Raw genomic sequence first — 19,253 nt, 5'->3', positions numbered from 1 at the left:
GCGTTTTGCAGTGCCAGCAAAGTATATGAGAAACCAGAATTCTCTGTTCACACATCTTTTTTTTGTGCCTTGGTTGGATTTTTGAAAAATAGAGCATGTCACTTTTGCAGTGTTTTTTCACCTACAGGAAGCAATGGGTGGTGAAAAAAACGCACCAACAAAAGCAGGTACATTTTTTCAGCGTTTTAGATGGCAAAATAGAGTGGGGTTCTTTTTTTCACAGAACTTTATGTACATGCATAGAGACAGATGGAAAGTGAAAAGACACTGAAAAAACGCATAAAAAAAACGCAGCTGATTTCCTGCCAGAGATCAGTTTTGCTGCAGATTTCTGAAGTAAAAACCCAGAACATGTGGGAACAAAGCCTTAGAGAGAGTGAGCTGATATCAGTGCATGAAATAGAAGCCAGACCAACATTGTAAACTATAGGTGTGAACTACTATCTGTGCATGACTACACTGGTTATGTGGGTCTATGGCCCAATGAAGACAGCAGAGCGACAGTAAAACATTTATTATAAATAGACAAATATTACAAAGTGGTTATTTCAGTCATTGAAATGTACAGCGTTTGGCAGGAACATAACATCACACCACTCTTTAGGTGAGATGACAGTCTTTGGCACACATCGAGGTCCAGTTTCCAGTGTTAGATGGGCAAGTTAGTTCTCCAGTTTGCTTAAGGTATCATTAGTCAGTTCCAGTGTTTGGCTGAAAATAATGGGAATTTAGAACTTCGTTAATACAAATGGTAATAATCCACATTTATGTTAATAATCTATATTTATCTTCAAGAGAACAGATCATGTTTGAATAATTCAGATGCAAATATTGGTTAAAGGGAATCTGTCACCACATCTGTCCTATCTAAACTATTAATACAGGCATGGAAGTTCTAGACGGCTGAGGAGAGTGATACCTGTATGTCTCATACCAGATGTCTTGTTGTTGAGAAATCATCTTTTATCACTTTATATAAATGACCTCTTCCAGGCTATGGGGAGGACACTGATCTGCATGAGAATCTGCATTCAGAGCTTATTTTACATGATGTGGGAGTTATTAGAGTGAGACAAGTAACTAGCACAGGACAGGAGAAATTAAATTTGTATTCTTGCAAACTGTCTGCCTGTGAGATGTAAGCGGAGAGGAGCCTGCAGATGTGTCAGGTATAATCACACACCGCTCTGCAGTGAGATCAGGAGAGCAGAGAGCGGCCATTACACATCACACTGGTAACTCCTCCTTCATGTAAAATAAGCTCTGGAGGAAGAGTTATCTTCCAGGCAGCATCCTCCCTATAGCCTGGAATAGGTCATTTATATAAAAAGAGGATTTCTCAACAACCATGCATCTGATATGAGAAATACAGGAATTACTTTTTTTCAGTATTCTATAACCTGTATGTCCATATTAATAATTGAGATAGGTCAAATGTGGTGACAGATTCCCTTTAATAGATCAATCTATTTCTTCAGCCTACAGTGTTCCCAATAGTAGAACAATTCAGGTAATAAGGATTCACTGTATAAAATTCATAGGTTACTCTGCCTAGTCACCTCTTCTACTGTATGTAGCTTATATTCATGAAGACACATATGCATGCATAGAAGCTGTAGAGATAAGTAGATTTATAACGAAGCTTATTTGCAATGTTGCTTTACTTTAGATGTATTCAACCAATGGTTTCAAAAAGGCCCAAGTAACATGGATTGGACTAAGTATTAATTTTTTATGTACGTTCTTACAGGATATATTTTTTTGTCTTTAAAAAGGGATTTTCCATCCTGGGAATTACACCTCGTTGGTTACAGGTTCTGCAAGTAACTGCAACCCAGCTTTATTGAAAGAGGAACTTTCACGAGTGTTAGCATGTTAAACCAATCACATCATGGAATAGTGGCTGCAGAGTCGAGTAAAGAGTAGTTTTTATTTTTTTCCATTTCTCTTCCCTATTGCAGAGATATTAGCTTGTAAAGTTTAGGTTATCATTTCTGATAAATGCAACTGGGTGTTACCAGATATTTGTCTCTGGGGGTGTGTGCTTCTTCTCCTGCATTACATTGACCAATCATTAGCAGGCAGCAACATACAGGGGAACGAAGAACATGCTTCCACAATAGCTTAGAACATGTTTCTTAGGGCAGAGACACACTGCTGTATTTCTCGTCTGAGGATCGCACCGTAAACAACGTACTGGCCGGCACTTCTCCGGACCTGAGCTTGACAGCTGCATAGAAATCCATCATACTGTTATGTTCAGGTCAGGAAAGGTGCCGACCAGTCCATTCAGTGTGAGGAGATCCTCGCACGAGTTAACCGGCAGTATGTCTCTGCTCTTCATGTGAGACATGATTCTGCTCTCACTTCAGAGCTGTGTGTCGTTACAAAGTTCTGGGAGTAGAGAGGAGTGCGATGAATAACACTTGTTCAGCTTTTAGTTCACGAAATCAGTATGAAGGAGAAGCACTACAGCATAGCTGACAGCACTGTGAGAGAAGAGCTGTAGATGCAGAGGTATTTGTAATGAGACAAATCTCAGTTCAGCCTCTCTCCACATTGACTGATGTGAATTGAAAGCTGGAAGGTGTTCATAATCACACTCATCTCTGCTCCCAACACTCTAACCACACACAGTGAGTTCAGTGAGGAGATCAGGCTGTCTCATTACATGTCCCACACGGGAGAAAAGGTGTTCCAACTATTGTGAGGGCATGCTGTTCTTTCCCCTACAGTGGGTACGGAAAGTATTCAGACCCCTTTAAATTTTTCACTCTGTTTCATTGCAGCCATTTGGTAAACTCTAAAAAGTTCATTTTTTTTCTCATTAAAGTACACTCTGCACCCCTTCTTGACTGAAAAAGAAATGTAGAAATTTATGCAAATTTATTAAAAAAAGAAAAACTGAAATATATCGCATGGTCTTAAGTATTCAGACCCTTTGCTCAGACACTCATATTTAAGTTACATGCTGTCCATTTCCTTGTGATCCTCCTTGAGATGGTTCTACTCCTTCATTGGAGTCCAGCTGTGTTTAATTAAATGGATAGGACTTGATTTGGAAAGGAACACACCTGTCTATATAAGACCTCACAGCTCACAGTGCATGTCAGACCAAATGAGAATCATGAGCTCAAAGGAACTGCCCAAGGAGCTCAGACACAGAATTGTGCCAAGGCACAGATCTGGCCAAGGTTACAAAAGAATTTCTGCATTACTCAAGGTTCCTAAGAGCACAGTGGCCTCCATAATCCTTAAATGGAAGACGTTTGGGACCACCAGAAGTCTTCCTAGACCTGGCCATCCAGCCAAACTGAGCAATCGTGGGAGAAGAGCCTTGGTGAGAGAGGTAAAGAAGTAACCCAAGATCACTGTGGCTGAGCTCCAGAGATGCAGTAGGGAGATGGGAGAAAGTTCCACAAAGTCAACTATCACTGCAGCCCTCCACCAGTCGGGCCTTTATGGCAGAGTGGCCCGACGGAAGCCTCTCCTCAGTGCAAGACATATGAAATATGTCCGGCATAGAGTTTGTTCAAAAACACATGAAGGACTCCGAGACTATGAGAAATAAGATTCTCTGGTCTGATGAGACGAAGATAGAACTTTTTGGTGATAATTCTAAGCGGTATATGTGGAGAAAACCAGGCACTTCTCATCACCTGTCCAATACAATCACAACAGTGAAACATGGTGGTGGCAGCATCATGCTATGGGAGTGTTTTTCAGCTGCAGTGACAGGACGACTGTTTGCAATTGAAGGAAACATGAATGCAGCCAAGTACAGAGATATCCTGGATGAAAACCTCTTCCAGAGTGCTCTAGGCCTCAGACTTGGCCGAAGGTTCACCTTCCACCAAGACAATGACGCTAAGCACACATCTAAAATAAAGGAGTGGCTTCAGAACAACTCTGTGACCATTCTTGACTGGCCCAGCCGAGCCCTGACCTAAACCCAATTGAGCATGTCTGGAGAGACCTGAAAATGGCTGTCCACCAACGTTCATCATCCAACCTGACGGAACTGGAGAGGATCTGCAAGGAAGAATGGCGGAGGATCCCCAAATCCAGCTGTGAAAAACTTGTTGCATCATTCCCAACAAGACTCATGGCTGTATTAGCTCAAAAGGGTGCTTCTACTCAATACTGAGCAAAGGGTCTGAATACTTATGACCATGTGATATTTCAGTTTTTCTTTTTTAATAAATTTGCAAACATTTCTACATTTCTGTTTTTTTTTCAGTCAAGATGGGGTTTGGAGTGTACTTTAAAGAGAAAAAAAAATGAACTTTTTAGAATTTACCAAATGGCTGCAATGAAACAAAGAGTGAAAAATTTAAAGGGGTCTGAATACTTTTCGTACCCACTGTATGTGTTGCTGCCTGCTTATGATTGGTCAACATCAAGCAGAGGAAGAAGTGCACGCCCCCAATGAAAAATCTCTGGTAATGCCCCTTTGGGACTTACCATAAAGTTATAACCTAAGTTTTACAAGCTATTTTTTCTGCAACTGAGAGAAGAAATAAAAAAATAAAAACGTTTCAGTCAGGTCTTCAGCCACTATTCCTTAATGTATTCAGTTTAACATGCCAACACTGGTGAAAGATCCTCTTTAAAGGGAATGTGTCACAATTTTTATTTTTGTATTAATAATTATATCCTCAATTATTTTAGTACAAATTTAAATGTACCTTTTTAAAACATTTTTTTTTTAATTTATATTTTTTTTTCTGCAGCCGTTAGGGGCTGCCATTTTAATTTGTGTTGTGTCTGAGCACGACACTTATATACCGCAAATACGGCAGTCCCAGACCATAAGAGATGCAATTGGAGTCCAACCGCATCTCCTGCACTGTGGCTGCTTCAGCTGTGAAATCGGCATGCCCAAAGCTGTGGGAGGAGCCAGGCACCATTTTGTTGTATTCCACAGCTATGCTGTGAGCTACAATTTCCCCCCATCACTGCTCACAGTGCAAGAAGCGACGGGAGGTGCCAGGATGTGGCGAACGATGAGCAGAGTATCAGGGTGGTCAGTTCTGATTAGCGCTCGGCAGTAGTACAATGTTGAATGTAGAACACTGCATATGGCAGAGACTTGGTACCTGGAATTAGTAGGACAATGCCGACATGTGTTCACCGCCGGTTAGTGCTGAACTGTTCAGATCACAGCAGTGTAGTCATCACGTGGATGTGCTCTGAACACTGACTGAGCTCTGCTATGTCAGTGTAAGCCTTCAGACGTCCCTGCATTACAGACATCTGAAGGAGTCTTTACCCTGACATAGCAGAGCAGCGCATCTAATCCCAGTCACTTTGCAGTCACCAACAATATGCACTATGATCCTAAACTTCATCCTCATTTATCCCTTTGTAAACGCCCACAATGGGAGGGTAGGAGTGATGTCAGACACGTGAGCAGATCCCGCCCACATTTAGTCGTAATGTGACCTAGCTGTACACTAGATTTTTATGGCAAATTTCAGCAACTGCTACCCTTACTGTTGTAAAGTGGAAAAAACACAAAACTTTATAAATTGTTTCATATTTTATACCAATAAAAATGTCTTTTTTTTTTTTACTAAAACTTTCATACTATACATTTTTTCAATTGTTGAATTTTTTTAAATGACACATTCCCTTTAAGTGAATGGGACCAGCTGTAGTTCCCTGCACAGATGGTAGCTGTGAGCCCCAATATCCAGGGAAACACTTTAGGACTCTTTCACATGTCCATGATAATCGGTCTGATGTCGGATCGCAATACACGGGCTGGCCGCATATCTCCTGACCAGAGCGTGACAGCTTCAAAGACTTATATGAGGCCATCACGCTCAGGTCAGGAGATGTGTGGCCGATCCGTGCATTGCGATCCGACATCAGACCAATTATCATATACAACCCTTAAAGAGAGCACTTCACTAAAGCAGTACTGTCTGAAACCTCTTCATTTTCAGACGCAGTGGGGGCTCCAACAGTTAAGACTCTCATTCATTAGGAAGGACAATCCCAGGAATAAGCCATCACTTTTTGGAGAAGATAAAACCCAGTTAAAGCATCGCATGACTTTACCGCACATTTTGTAGTTTTAGCTACAATCTAAACTATCCATATTCTCTTTGTTACGTTACTGAAAGCTTCCCTATATGATACATCCCATAATTACCCAGTCGGTAGGAGGTCATACCTTTGGTTGCAGCGCTCTGCTCTTCTTCTCATAAACTGAATGGAGTCTATTGATGAGGAAGCGTTTGTCTTCTCCTTCCTACAGCAACAAGATAAACCACAAGCACATTTTATTAACGCTTACATCGGCCCTCTGGTTTTAACGAATTTCTCTTACTTTGATAATTTAATAAAACATGCTGAGAATCTGTCACTGCAGGATTGTACTGCTATCTATGTGTTGTGTGTTTGGTGCATACTAATTCTATGACATACAGTACATAGAAAGTGTACAAGTGATATGTGGCCTGTGGGAAGAAGGAAACTGGTACTGAATCAAACCGCCTGGAGGATTAAGAGTTGTTTGTTTTACTTCAGTGTTTTTGATTCGCTGTGCCACTTACGTCATGTGCAGGCATTACAGGACCTTAGGTATTCACGGTTACGACCACTAGCAGCTAGCTAACTGTCACTTTATCAGTGGACGTAACCATGGATGCTTAAGGTCCTGCAATGCCTGCACATGAGGAAAGAGACATAGTGTATCAAAAATACTATACTACATTTCTAATTGTAGTTATTTGCTAATAATATTATTATTACACCCACTACATATTGGGATAGGATGTTGGAGATGGGAATACCCCTTTAAAGGGATTGTCCAGGTTTAATGTTAAATCTGTATGACTGCAGATTTCTGAATCCTCATAGTGGGTGCATCGCGTGCTGTGAGGATTCTCCGGTGTCGGGAGCGGCCGGTCATGTGACCACAAGTATGATTTGAATTCATGCGATCACATGCTGACTAGACGTGCACGGCCTCTCTCAATACAAGTGAATTTAGCAAAGCAGAGTACGTTTAGTTGGAATGTGGCCGGAGGTGTGGAAATCCCATACTTGTGGTCACATGACGACCTCTCCCAACGCTGGCACCGGAGAATCCTGACTGTGCAAGCTATGAGGATTCAGAAGTCTGAAGTCACATAGATTTTAACACCAAGCCTGGACAACCCCTTTAACAATCAGTATGGTGGTATTATCAGTACTGTATATACGGGTAATATTTGGTTATGGTTTGTTGGTATTTGTCTGTTATTTGCAATATTGTTATTATTATTCCATTTTATATAGCGGTATTACTAGACATATTGAAAATCTTGATTTCCTTCAGGGAGGGTGATATAAGTAATAGATATCTCCATCTGGGGCTCGGGAGAAGGGACAGCATGGGCCTGTGTGCTTTTATATGCCAGGGCTGAATTTCAGTCCCAGTCCGTCCGTGGTCCACTGTGTTTTATCAAGACCAAAGTCAGCGCAGCCGTCTACCAGGGCACTTTAGAGCACTTCATGCTTCCCTCTGCCGACAAGCTTTTTAGAGATGACAAATTCATTCTCCAGCAGGACTTGGCACCTGTCCACACTGCCAGAAGTAACAATATCTGGTTTATATACAGCAGTATCACTGAGCTTGATTGGCCAGCAAACTCGCCTGACCTTATCCCCATAGAGAATCTATGGGGTATTGTCAAGAGGAAGATAAGAGACACCAGACCCAACAATGCAGATGAGCTGAAGGCTGCTATCAAAGCAACCTGGGCTTCCATAACACCTCAGCGGTGCCACAGGCTGATCGCCTCCATGCCACGCCGAATTGATGCAGTAATTGATGCAAAAGGAGCCCCGACCAAGTATTGAGTGCATTTACTGAACATACATTTCAGTAGGCCAACATTTCGGATTTTAAAAACATTTTTCAAGCTGTTGTTATAAAGTATTCTAATTTACTGAGATAATGACTTTTGTGTCTTCATAGGCTGTAAGCCATAATCATCAATATTAACAGAAATAAACACTTGAAATAAATCACTCTGTAATGACTCAATATAATATATGAGTTTCACTTTTTGTATTGAAGAACTGAAATAAATTAACGTTTTGATGATATTCTAATTTAGTGAGATGCACCTGTATAGCTTAGCATTTAGTTGTTCTAGTTATAGAGGGAAATTGAGAAAATAAACTAAGAATATTTCTTATGTGTATGAAGCAGGCCCAGGAGATGAGTTATACAGCAGCCACCGGAGCTAGCTCTGATCTCAACTGTCTAAACATTTCCGTGCTTTATTGCAACCCAGAATCATGTTGCCAACGCTATACAACATGGAACCCCAAAATAATGGTGGAATTGTGGATGTTTTACCATTGTTAACCTTGGAAGAAGGTAAGCAAAAAATAAAAGTGCAAAAATCAAAAACGGCAACATCGGGAAGTGTATCACGATTGTAGCCAGATATGTTTCGGAGAAAATATAGTTTGAGAAGCCAGTCGGGAATTATAGGTAGTGAATTGACTAGTTAGGTGCAGACTCTAGACGGCTTCCTCCCTTCTCCAATAAATCAGGTATCTGTTTATAATCCCTGGCCAGCAAATCAAGCTATGTTTTCTCTGCAACGTGGCATTCACACATCTGTGTCAAGATCGAAGGTTCTTGGACCAGCTACGTGTCTCCCAACCTGAAATCAAAAGCCTCACAGGCATATATAAGGCGCTCAAGTTCGGTTCAGGAGTATCGCGAACAGTCCGTGCATCTGTCTGTACTCTGTCCACGACACATGGATGTGTGAATCCAGCCTAAAACATACCAAGCTGCATCCATTGCAGCCAAGCTCCAATTTCTAATGAGTTTCCCTTTAACAGTCAGTCCCATCACATGCTTGGTTACTAATGCAACATCTGTGCCTGTGTCATTGCTATGTCACTTGTCTTTAACAGTAAGGTTGCTGCACACTTGACACAAAAGGGGTCAAAGGGTATTCCCACCCAAAATAAAGATTAGTCCTATATGTCATTAGAAATTAAAGCAGTAGTTCAAGTCTGATAAGTGTGTATGAAAGTATATGTTCTAGTACGGTCAGGGCCAGCTGATGAATAGCATCGCGTTATACTTGTCATTAGTACAAGTTCCTATGATGCAAGTGTGAAACTTTCTTCTGCATACATGGAAATATTTATTATACTGCAGAAACTCACTTGCAGATTGCAAACTCAATGCATCAATATAAAAAGGTTTCGTTGTTTGTTAGAAAACTTTATGATTCGTCGGCATGAATCACTCTTTAGGTATGTTAACCATTATATTGAGTAGGCCTGGGCGTCGCACTTGGCAAACGCTCTGTTCCCTATCTCACCATGTTGTAACTTCCTACTTTATCTTGTGTTTCCTAATACAGATTCATCAAACAATAAAAAAATAATACACACATTTATGTTTGTTATATGTCAACTCCTACAAAATCAGTACACTCTGCCCTACAGAGAATATACATCATTCTTTTTAAATCATTTACTTTGGCATCCTTCATAATCACAGGAGAGAAAAGAAAACCTATAAATCATACAACATAAAAGGCTACCAAACTCGTGTTTTAAAGAAAATTCAGAAGAAAGGCACCGCTTTATCTTCTTTCATATAATTACTGTGACGAATCACTACAACTACTTACATTTGCAATCTGCTCCTTCAGTAGCCGTACGATTCTCCTCTGTCCATTCACAATCTGAATATGGAAGTAAATTACAATCCTGAGAAAGAAAAGAGACTTAATCGTTAGCAAAACAGAATATATAACTAGTGGAGAAAAGTTGAACTTGATGGACCCATGTCTTTTCTCAACCTATGTAACTATGTTAGGGGACAAATGTTCACTTTTCAAATAAAGAAATTATATGGAAGGTGAAAGCTCCACTCCACTGCCGGAGTAATATTACTAATGCATGTGCCCTGCCCCTAGTAATTATACTTATTAGCTGCCATTTTCTTCAGTTATTGGCACTGCTCCGGTTTGCCTCCAGCAGTTTATGACCTGCCTGATCGCTCGTGTTTTCTGGGTGAGCTGGAGGTCACTACTCAATGTAAGTCTATGAGAGTCAGAATGGGGCTTCCATAGACTTACACTGGCATCTTGTGACAGTTACCTCTGACTACCGGTCAGTCAGGAGCTGCAGTCACAAAATGCCAGAACAGGATTGGAGATGCCAGAATAAGTACGTCATAGGTCGTGTATCCCCCTTTGATGCATGCTCCGGCGCTAAGCCCGCATCTTTTCAGGCACATGACAGCTGATCAGATCAGCTGTCATGTGCCCCTAACAGCGATCCACCCACAGCTGGTAACATGTTAAATGCCGCTGTCAATCTCTTACAGTGGCATTTAACATGAGCGCGCCGGAAGAGTGTCACAAACCACACCCTGTAACATGATCACGGGGCGCCGATGGGTTGGCATGACAACCGGGGGTCTACAGGAGACCCTAGTACTTGTCATTGCAGATCTACTATCAGCACCGCTCTGTGGCCAGTGTTCATAGCAGATTATGATTTTTGCTACACATAGCAGAGCTGAAGGCCTGCTATGTGTAGCACAAGCGATCAGAAGATCGCAGCTTTAAGTGCCTAAGGAGACTATTGAAGTAAAAAAAAAAAATAAAAACTTCAACTTTCCCCCTTTTGCCTCATTTAAAATAAAACAAAAAAAAGAAATAAAAAATACACATATAAAACATGCATATATTTGCTGCATTCAGAAACGCCAAATCTATTAAAATATAAAAATAATTAATCTGATCGGTAAATGGCGCAATGATAAAAAAAAAAATAAAAAAATCAAAATGCCAGAATTATGTTTTTTTGGTCGCCGCAACATTGCAATAACAGGCAATCTACCCCGAAATGGTATCAATAAAAAAGTCAGCTCGGCGAGTAAAAAATAAGCCCTCACCAGGCCCCAGTGTCCCGAAAAATTGAAACGCTATTGGTTTCAGAATATGGCGCTTTTTTAACAGTCTTTGAAATTTTTTTTTTCACCTTTTAAATAAAAAATAACCTATACAAGTTTAGTATCAGCGAACTTGTAATGACCTGGAGAATCATAATGGCAGGTCAGTTTTATCATTTAGTGAACATGGTAAAAAAAAGAAAAATACAATTGTGGAATTGCACTTTTTTTTTGCAATTTCAGCACACTTGGAATTTTTTTCCCGTTTTTAAGTACACTACTTGGTAAAATCAATGGTGTTGTTCAAAAGTACACCTTGTCCTTAAAAAAACAAGCCCTTAAAGTCGTGAAGGGGTAAAGTATATTACTAGGGGCAAGGAACATGTATTAGCGATATCTCTCCAACAGTGAAATATAAACACCACCAGAGTAATGCTTTAAAGGGCAAACTGCTTTTCCAAATCACATCCACTCTGCTGATAATTTGGTTGCCCAATGCAGAGTCAACTCCCGGGTGGACATAAATTGCAAAAGTAATCAACCACGCTGTTTGGTTTCACCCTTATTGTGTACTATTTTCATAGTTTTTACCTAATAGACCACATTCATATTTTTTTTAATCTTCAAGTGTAACTTGCTTTAAAAATTTTCTTAAAAAAAAAAAAAAAAAGCCTGACAAACCTTCAAAAAGGTTAAAGGTATCTGCAAGGGAACGGATACAAAATAGATTTTTTCATATCTTCGATAATAATAGAAACTGACACCTGTGTGTACCAGGTCAATGTATGGCACCACAATATACTGCTGCTCACCTGCTTCATAAAACCACAGATCTTGACGTCAGTGCTAAGCAATTGTATACATGAGTTGCCCCTGAAAAAGCGGGCAGACAGGTGAAACGCTTGCGGGATCTTCTGATCCACATGGACTGATAGCTGGATCTCTTTATCTAGATTATTGGTATGCTTTGTGCTCCCAAATGAAACTCTTTCTAACTTGATGCTGCATTTTCTTATATTGCTTATACCTTCTTAAGCAGGGATCATGTTTACCAGATACATACTGTACAGTATGTGTAGGAGTTGACTGTCCTGTATTATATAGGGTCCATAATATGTGGCAGGCCATTTGACTGCATTATAAGTCAAAGGCAGATATTAGACACTATTAAAGCACTATGAGACACAAGGTACATATCTATATTTAGAAACCATAAAATCCATTGTAATAAAGATATCTTATATTGTGCCATATTGGATGTACCATCTTCCATTTTTTGCTGGTTTGTTTTATACTTGTACGGTCCACGACACAAGTGGAGAGTATGGTTTAAAAGATATATAAAGGGAATGGTTGGTTAGTCTGCCTAACAAGTGGAAAAGATCACACATTACATAGAATTACATTTCCTACTATGGAAGACTAGAACATAGAAACTCTACATTGAGCTCATTTGTTATTTCCAAGTAAATGATTTTAAAATGGAGAATTCAAGACTCATCTGTGTAATGCACGAATACAACCAAACAGCAAGAAACACTTTGCTCAGGTTAAAATAATGAGGGCTCCCTTTCTTCCATATACCCCAATAGTGGTTGCTCACAGTCTAACACCCCCAATGCTGAAAATGAATTACAATCTGGCCATGTTAATAAAAAACATTTAACACAAATATCAACAATAAATTTCATATGACTCAAATGTTATTAATTACTCACAGCAGGACTGCAGCCGCAAGATAAATGAAGAATGTATTTTCCCAAAGGTAGTAGTGAATCCAGCTGACCCAACTGAGCCGGGGATTGGATACTTCCAGTTGTCGAACATAGAACTTCCCTGCCTCGTACATAGTATTTAGAGAGCGGAATGGACCACAAGACACTGAAGGCTTCACACTAAGAAGGAGATAGATATGGAGCACAATAAATACCAGAGAACGGTTTATTCATCCTATATAGATAGTATTTTTATTATTATTTATTTATATAGCGCCATTGATTCCATGGCGCTGTACATAAGAAGGGTTTACATACCAAATACAGATATCACTTACAGTAAACAAACCAACAATGATGGACTGGTATGGAGGGAAGAGGACCCTGCTCTTGCGCGTTTACATACTACAGGAATGGGGAAGGAGACAGTAGGTTGAGGGGTTGCAGTAGCTCTGGTGGCAGCAAGCAAGGTCATGGCAGGCTGTAAGCTTGTTCGAAGAGATGGGTTTTCAGGTTCCGTCTGAAGGATTCAAGTGTGGTGGATAATCGGACGTGTTGAGGCATAGAATTCCATAGGATGGGGAATATCCGGAAGAAGTCTTGGAGGCAATTGCGTGAGGAACGAATAAGTGTGGAGGAGAGAAGGAGGTCTTGGGAGGACCGGAGATTACGTGAGGGAATATATCGGGAGATTAGTTCAGAGATGTACGGAGGAGAGAGGTTATGGATGGCTTTGTAGGTCAGTGTTAGTAGTCTGAACTGGATACGCTGAGCAATTGGGAGCCAGTGAAGGGATTTGCAAAGGGGGGTAGCAGAGGAGTAGCGAGAGATGGACAAGTCGCGCAGCAGAGTTAAGGATGGACTGGAGGGGTGCGAGAGTGCTAGCAGGTAGGCCAGAGAGGAGGATGTTGCAGTAGTCGAGGCGGGAGATGATGAGGACAGGCACAAGCAGTTTAATAGATTGACGGTTGAGGAAAGAACGGATTCTGGAAATATTTTTAAGCTGGAGGCGACAGGAGGTGGCGAGAGCTTGGGTGGGGGTTTGAAGGACAGGGCAGAGTCAAGGGTTACTCCGAGGCAGCGGATTGTCGGTACAGGGGAAAGAGTGATGTCATTTTTTGTGATAAAAAGATCAGGTGGGAAAGATATTCAAGATGGGGGAAAGATAATGAGTTCAGTTTTGTCCACATTGAGCTTGAGGAAGTGGGAGGAGAAGAAGGAGGATATGGCTGCTAGACATGCTGGGATTCTGGACAGCAAAGAGGTGACATCTGGGCCAGAGAGGTAGATCTGGGTGTCATCAGCATACAGATGGTACTGGAAGCCATGGGATTTATGAGCTATCCCAGGCAGAGGGTATAAATTGAGAAGAGTAAGGGTCCTAGGACAGAGCCTTGAGGGACTCCAACACAGAAGGGGCGGGGTGAGGAGGTAGTGTGGGAGTGGGAGACGCTAAATGTGTGGTTAGAAAGGTATGAGGAGATCAAGATAAGGGCAAGGTCTTTGACGCCAAAGGAAGAGAGGATCTGTGGTAGGAGGCAGTGGTCAAAGGTATCGAAAACAGAGAACAGGTCAAGAAGAAGGAGTACAGAGAATTTTCTGTTAGCTTTAGCTGTAAGTAAGTCATTGGTGATTTTGGTAAGGGCAGTTTCGGTGGAATGGTGGGGGCGGAATCCGGATTGTCGGTTGTCGAAGAGAGTTAGAGGAGAAGTGGGAGGAAAGTTCAGCGTGAACGTGTTGCTCAAGGAGTTTGGAGGCACATGGGAGCAGCAATATGGGGTGATAGCTGGACAAGGCGGTTGGGTCGAGGGATGGCTTTTTGAGGATGGGCGTGATTGTGGCATGTTTGAAGGCAGCGGGGAAGGTACCAGAAGATAGTGATAGGTTGAAGAGATGGGTTAGGGATGGGATGAGTGTGGGGGTGAGGTTGGGGATTTGGTGGGATGGGGTCGAGTGCACAAGTGGTGAGGTGTGATTTGGAGAGAAAACGAGTAAGATCTCTTTCCGTGATGTTGGGAAGGGAGGTTATGGGGTTGGAAAACAAAGGGGTTGTGGTGGTCGGACAGTAAAGACTTGCCGTGCTTGGTCAATCTTGTTTTTGAAGAGTGTGGCAAACTCCTCAGCAGAGATGACGGAGGTTGGAGGGAGCAGTGGAGGGTGGAGGAGAGAGTTAAAAGTGTTAAATAGCTGTTTGGGGTTGTAGGATAGGGTAGATATGAGGGTTGTGAAGTAGGCCTGTTTAGCAGAGGGGAGTGCTGATTTGAATGCGAGTGTTGCTTGTTTGAATGCAATGAAGTCATCTTGAGAATGTGTTTTCTTCCAACGCTGCTCCGCAACCCTGGACGCTTGTCGAAGCTGTTTAGTGAGGTTGTTGTGCTAGGGTTGCTTGTTGACTCGTCGCGCTCTGCCATGCATAAGAGGGGTGACCGAGTCAATAGCTGATGCGAGAGTGGGACTGTAGAAAGCAGTGGCGCTGTCTGTGTCATGAAGTGAAGATATGGATGTCAGTGGTAGAATAGAGTCAGAGTGTGTGGGTGTCTAGATGTGCAAGGTTTCTGCGGGGGTGTGCTAGTTGCTGGATATGGGTGACAGGTGAGGAGGACAGGGATGAGAACGTGAGTAGATGGTGATCAGATAGTGGTAGGGGGGAGGTTGTGAGGTTATATAGGGAGCAGAGTGGGGTGAAGATGAGGTCTGGTGTGTGTCCATCTGTGTAGGTGGCTGAGGAGGACCACTGAGTAAGTCCAAAGGATGAAGTAAGCGACAGCAGTTTGGATGCTGCTGACTGGCAAGTGTCAGTGGGGATGTTGAAATCACCCATGAGGATTGTGGGAATGTTAGCAGACAGAAAGTAAAGAAGCCAGGTGGAGAATTGGTAAATAAAGGCAGTGATCGAGCCCTGAGGTCGGTATATGACAGCCACTTGGAGGTTGGAGGGAGAGTAGATGCAGACAGAGTGGACTTCAAAAGAAGGGGGGATAAGAGGGTAGAGGAGAAGTAGGGCTAAAGGTGCAGTTGTTAGAAAAAAGAAGACCCACTCCTTCACCATGTCTGTTACCAGGGCGAGGAGTGTGGGTGAAGTGCAAGCCACCGTAACACAGCGCAGCAGGGGAGGCAGTGTCAGAGGGTGTCAGCCATGTCTCTGATGCCCAGGAAGGAGAGATGACGATAGGTAAAGAGGTCGTGGACAAAATGGAGCTTGTTGCAAACAGAGCAGATGTTCCAGAGTGCTCCAGAGAGAGGGAGCAGGGAGGTGGGAGTCAGGGGGACCGATTTTGCGTAAGAGAGGTTGAGGTAGTTTGCAGTTGGTTTGATGCGATAGGTGGGGGAATTGGTGGGAGGTGCAAGCTGTGGGGGGTCCATAATTGGGAGAAATGTCTCCAGCAGTGAGGAGAAGCAGAGAGAGGGAAAGCAGGTGGGAGAAGGAGAGTGTCGGGCTGGTGTTATGTTTTGGTAGGATAGATCTGAGGTTGAGCAGCAGGTCTGTAGAGGAGATCAGGTGGGGAGGTAAGAGGAAAGGAGAGATGATGATTTGGTTAGAGGGTGCTGGGGTTTGGGGATAGCGAAGGAGAGTGAGGATTAGTGGGGCAAAAACAGTAAGGGCATATGTAAGCCTAATGAATGTTAACTGTGAATGAGAAAGAGAATCGAAGTACAAATAGTAAATAGTTATCCATACCTTCTGGTCACTTCTGGCATATTTCATTTTTAGCCCTCTTAAAAAGAGACCCTTTAAAAGCCAGACTTGGCTTGCTTGATTTATGGAGCTCTGGCCAGCACATGAGGTGGGTCAGGTGTGCAGGAGGGGAGGAACCGCAGGAAGACTGCTCACAAAAGCAAGGGGGGAGGGGGGGAGTAATTAGGACACAGACAGCTAGGGACCAGTGTGTATTGGGATCAAAGGATTGAGGTGATGAACGTGCAGATTGAATCAAACATACCATGGACAGATAGAATGAAATTAGCAGGGATCAGTGGATACACAGCAGATATTGGATGCAGGGAACATACCGAGAGACAGTCAGATATGCAGCATGGGGTTTGCAGATGGGGTCAGATGACGTATCGGGAGTCAGATTGATACAGTTTGGAAAAGATGGTCAGATATGCAGCACAGGGTTTGCAGATGGGGTCAGATGACGTACCGGGAGATAGATAGATACAGTTTGGAAAAGACTGTCAGATATGCATATATAGTATATATAGATAGTAATTGTAAAAGTTTATTCATCCTATATAGATAACATATATAGATAGTAAATGTAAGAGTCTAACTTTGGGAATACTTTGCTTGTACTGATTTTAGTTACATGTTATTTTCTTCTTTATTACGGTTTAATGCCATGAATTCAGATGTGTTCCTGTTGCCAGAAAGCAGTGCATTATGGAATGACAGATCAGGTCCCCAGAAAAGGCCTCTGGAACCAGATCCCGAGAACATCACTCTTGAATAGAGAGAAAAGTACACATGCTTAACCTCTGCTCCAATAATTGTCTAAGGCACTGCTGGAAAAAAAGAGGAGTATAGCGCTCGGCTTTTTACAGATGTCTCATAGACCATAAATGGAGCAGATGTAGAGCATGCACACCTTCTCTCCATTCAAACGATGCTGTACCATTCAAGATGGATAGGAGTTAACTTGTTGTAACCCCTTTATAGGAGTCATCCAATTGAAACACATGCCCATGTGTTTCTGTGGATCACAGATGGAGGCTCGTTTCTCAGGTTCACCCTGAAACATAAGGGGGCTTACCATATAATACATTTCCTTGCTTGGAAAATGCCTAGCTGGCAATTGCAGTTCCTGATAGCTGATAAGAAAAACCTTTTGATTTACTAAACCTTCTACAAATATTGTGAAATATTTGTAGACATGATACATTTTGGTCAGCATATGAGGCAGGTTTGACAGCATTCCAGTATGTTTGCTCATGAAGTTTCACACACTGATCAATAGATAGAAGTGTTGGAAATGATGTTGTGAAGCAGAGCTACACCAGGAACACAGCTTACTATAGTATTTATATCCAAGAAAGAAAACACAATCTACTTATTAGCTCACATCCTGTTTTATCTATCCAATTAACTCTTCACCCCCCTCAACATTTCTACTTACGACCACACGGTGTAGGAAAGGAACACCGACGCTCCTAAGAAAGAGGGGAAGCACAGTAGAGTGAGAAATGCTGTGCTCATATGTGAGGCTCTCCAGGGTTTGCTTGGAGAACGACAGTTCCTCATCAGACTGGCCTATAAGAATAAGGACATATTTCACACGACTCAAGTTTGATAATAAAATATTTAGGGATACATATACTTAAAGGGGTTATCCACTACTAGTACAACCCTTTCTCAATCTGAAGGTTTTCCCCATTAAAAAAAAAACAACTATACTCCCCTCCGGTGCTGGCGCTGTTCAACGGTGTTGTCATGTCACGTGAGCCTGGTGCCAACTCCCCGCCTTCAAACCTATAAGTAATCAAGAGGAGGTGAGGGAGCAGCCACTGCTCTGACTTCCTGTTGATTACTTATTCGTCTGAAGATGGGGACTGTGAACCTGTGGCACTGATTGGGCGCAGGGCTCACATGAAGCAACAACCTCACCTGAGCTCCAAGAGAGCGAGTGCTGACACCTCTTGAATGGCACTGGCACCAGAGGCGAGTGTAAAAGTGTCTTTATTTTAACAGGGGCAAACACTCAGATTGAGAAGGGGTTGTCCTAATAGTGGAGAATCCCTTTAATGTGTATAAGCGCTAATATTCCAAAGAGGAAAAAATCACTACAACTAGACACAATAGAACAGGGTCTCCATTCTCATACCCTACATTTATATTAGTGGGTACAATTACAACAACTAAGCAGACATCAAAGTGCCACGTCATTTTTTTCATTTATTTATTAGGTTAATACATAAAAAGTAAGCTAAAGACGTAAGGCACTAACTATATATCTCACGGATATCGATTTATCCCATATCTATCTATCTATCTGCACATCTAATCTAACATACCAAAGAGACAAAAATGCATGAGTCAAAAACGCAAGGAAAAACGCAAGCAAACCTGAACAAATACTGATCGTGGGAAAATACCCTTATTGGTAACTAGGCTTAGTTAGAGTGCTGTTCGGTACAGATCTGACAACACACCTCACCTTTTTTACGTAGAACAGCAGGAGCAATTTTAGAGTCTGCACAACAGGGATGAGAGGGCAAAAGAGAACGCCCAGCCTATCCGAGAGAGAAGACACAGAAACATGGTTACATATTGATGTACTTTTCGTACCTTTTTCAGTTAAGCACAAAATAAACTGTTCCATCCCAACATTGTCACATTTTTCTGACATCCACCATTTATACACGTGCACACAACATACAGTACAGACCATGACGTACAGTACAGACCAAATATTTGGACACACCTTCTCATTTAAAGATTTTTCTGTATTTTCAGGACTTTGAAAATTGTACATTCACACTGAAGGCATCAAAACTATGAATTAACACGTGTGGAACTATATAGTTAACAAAAAAGTGTGAAACAACTGAAAATATGTCTTATATTCTAGGTTCTTCAAAGTAGCCACCTTTTGCTTTGATGACTG

The 19,253-nt window shown here is 41.9% G+C and overlaps 1 protein-coding gene across 3 annotated transcripts in view; it reads right to left on the bottom strand.

Moving 5' to 3' along the window:
• Positions 1-499: 499 nt before the first annotated feature.
• Positions 500-19,253, bottom strand: part of TMC6 (transmembrane channel like 6) — a 113,137-nt gene continuing 94,383 nt past the window's right edge. For all 3 annotated transcript variants that reach the window (XM_073684183.1, XM_073684186.1, XM_073684184.1), the window contains 6 exons: positions 18,804-18,879; positions 17,766-17,899; positions 12,652-12,828; positions 9,663-9,741; positions 6,182-6,259; positions 500-711 (listed from right to left, as the gene is read on the bottom strand). In XM_073684183.1, the coding sequence (XP_073540284.1) occupies positions 691-711; positions 6,182-6,259; positions 9,663-9,741; positions 12,652-12,828; positions 17,766-17,899; positions 18,804-18,879 (565 nt within the window). In that variant the 3' untranslated portion in view covers positions 500-690. The remainder of the gene's footprint in view (positions 712-6,181; positions 6,260-9,662; positions 9,742-12,651; positions 12,829-17,765; positions 17,900-18,803; positions 18,880-19,253) is intronic.

This window comes from Phyllobates terribilis, unplaced genomic scaffold (assembly GCF_046119375.1).
Source record: "Phyllobates terribilis strain yellow unplaced genomic scaffold, ASM4611937v1 Scaffold_5__5_contigs__length_657084704, whole genome shotgun sequence".
Lineage (NCBI taxonomy): Eukaryota > Metazoa > Chordata > Amphibia > Anura > Dendrobatidae > Phyllobates > Phyllobates terribilis.
The sequence above is the reverse complement of the archived record's forward strand: the minus strand, read 5'-3'. Positions and strand labels throughout refer to the sequence as shown.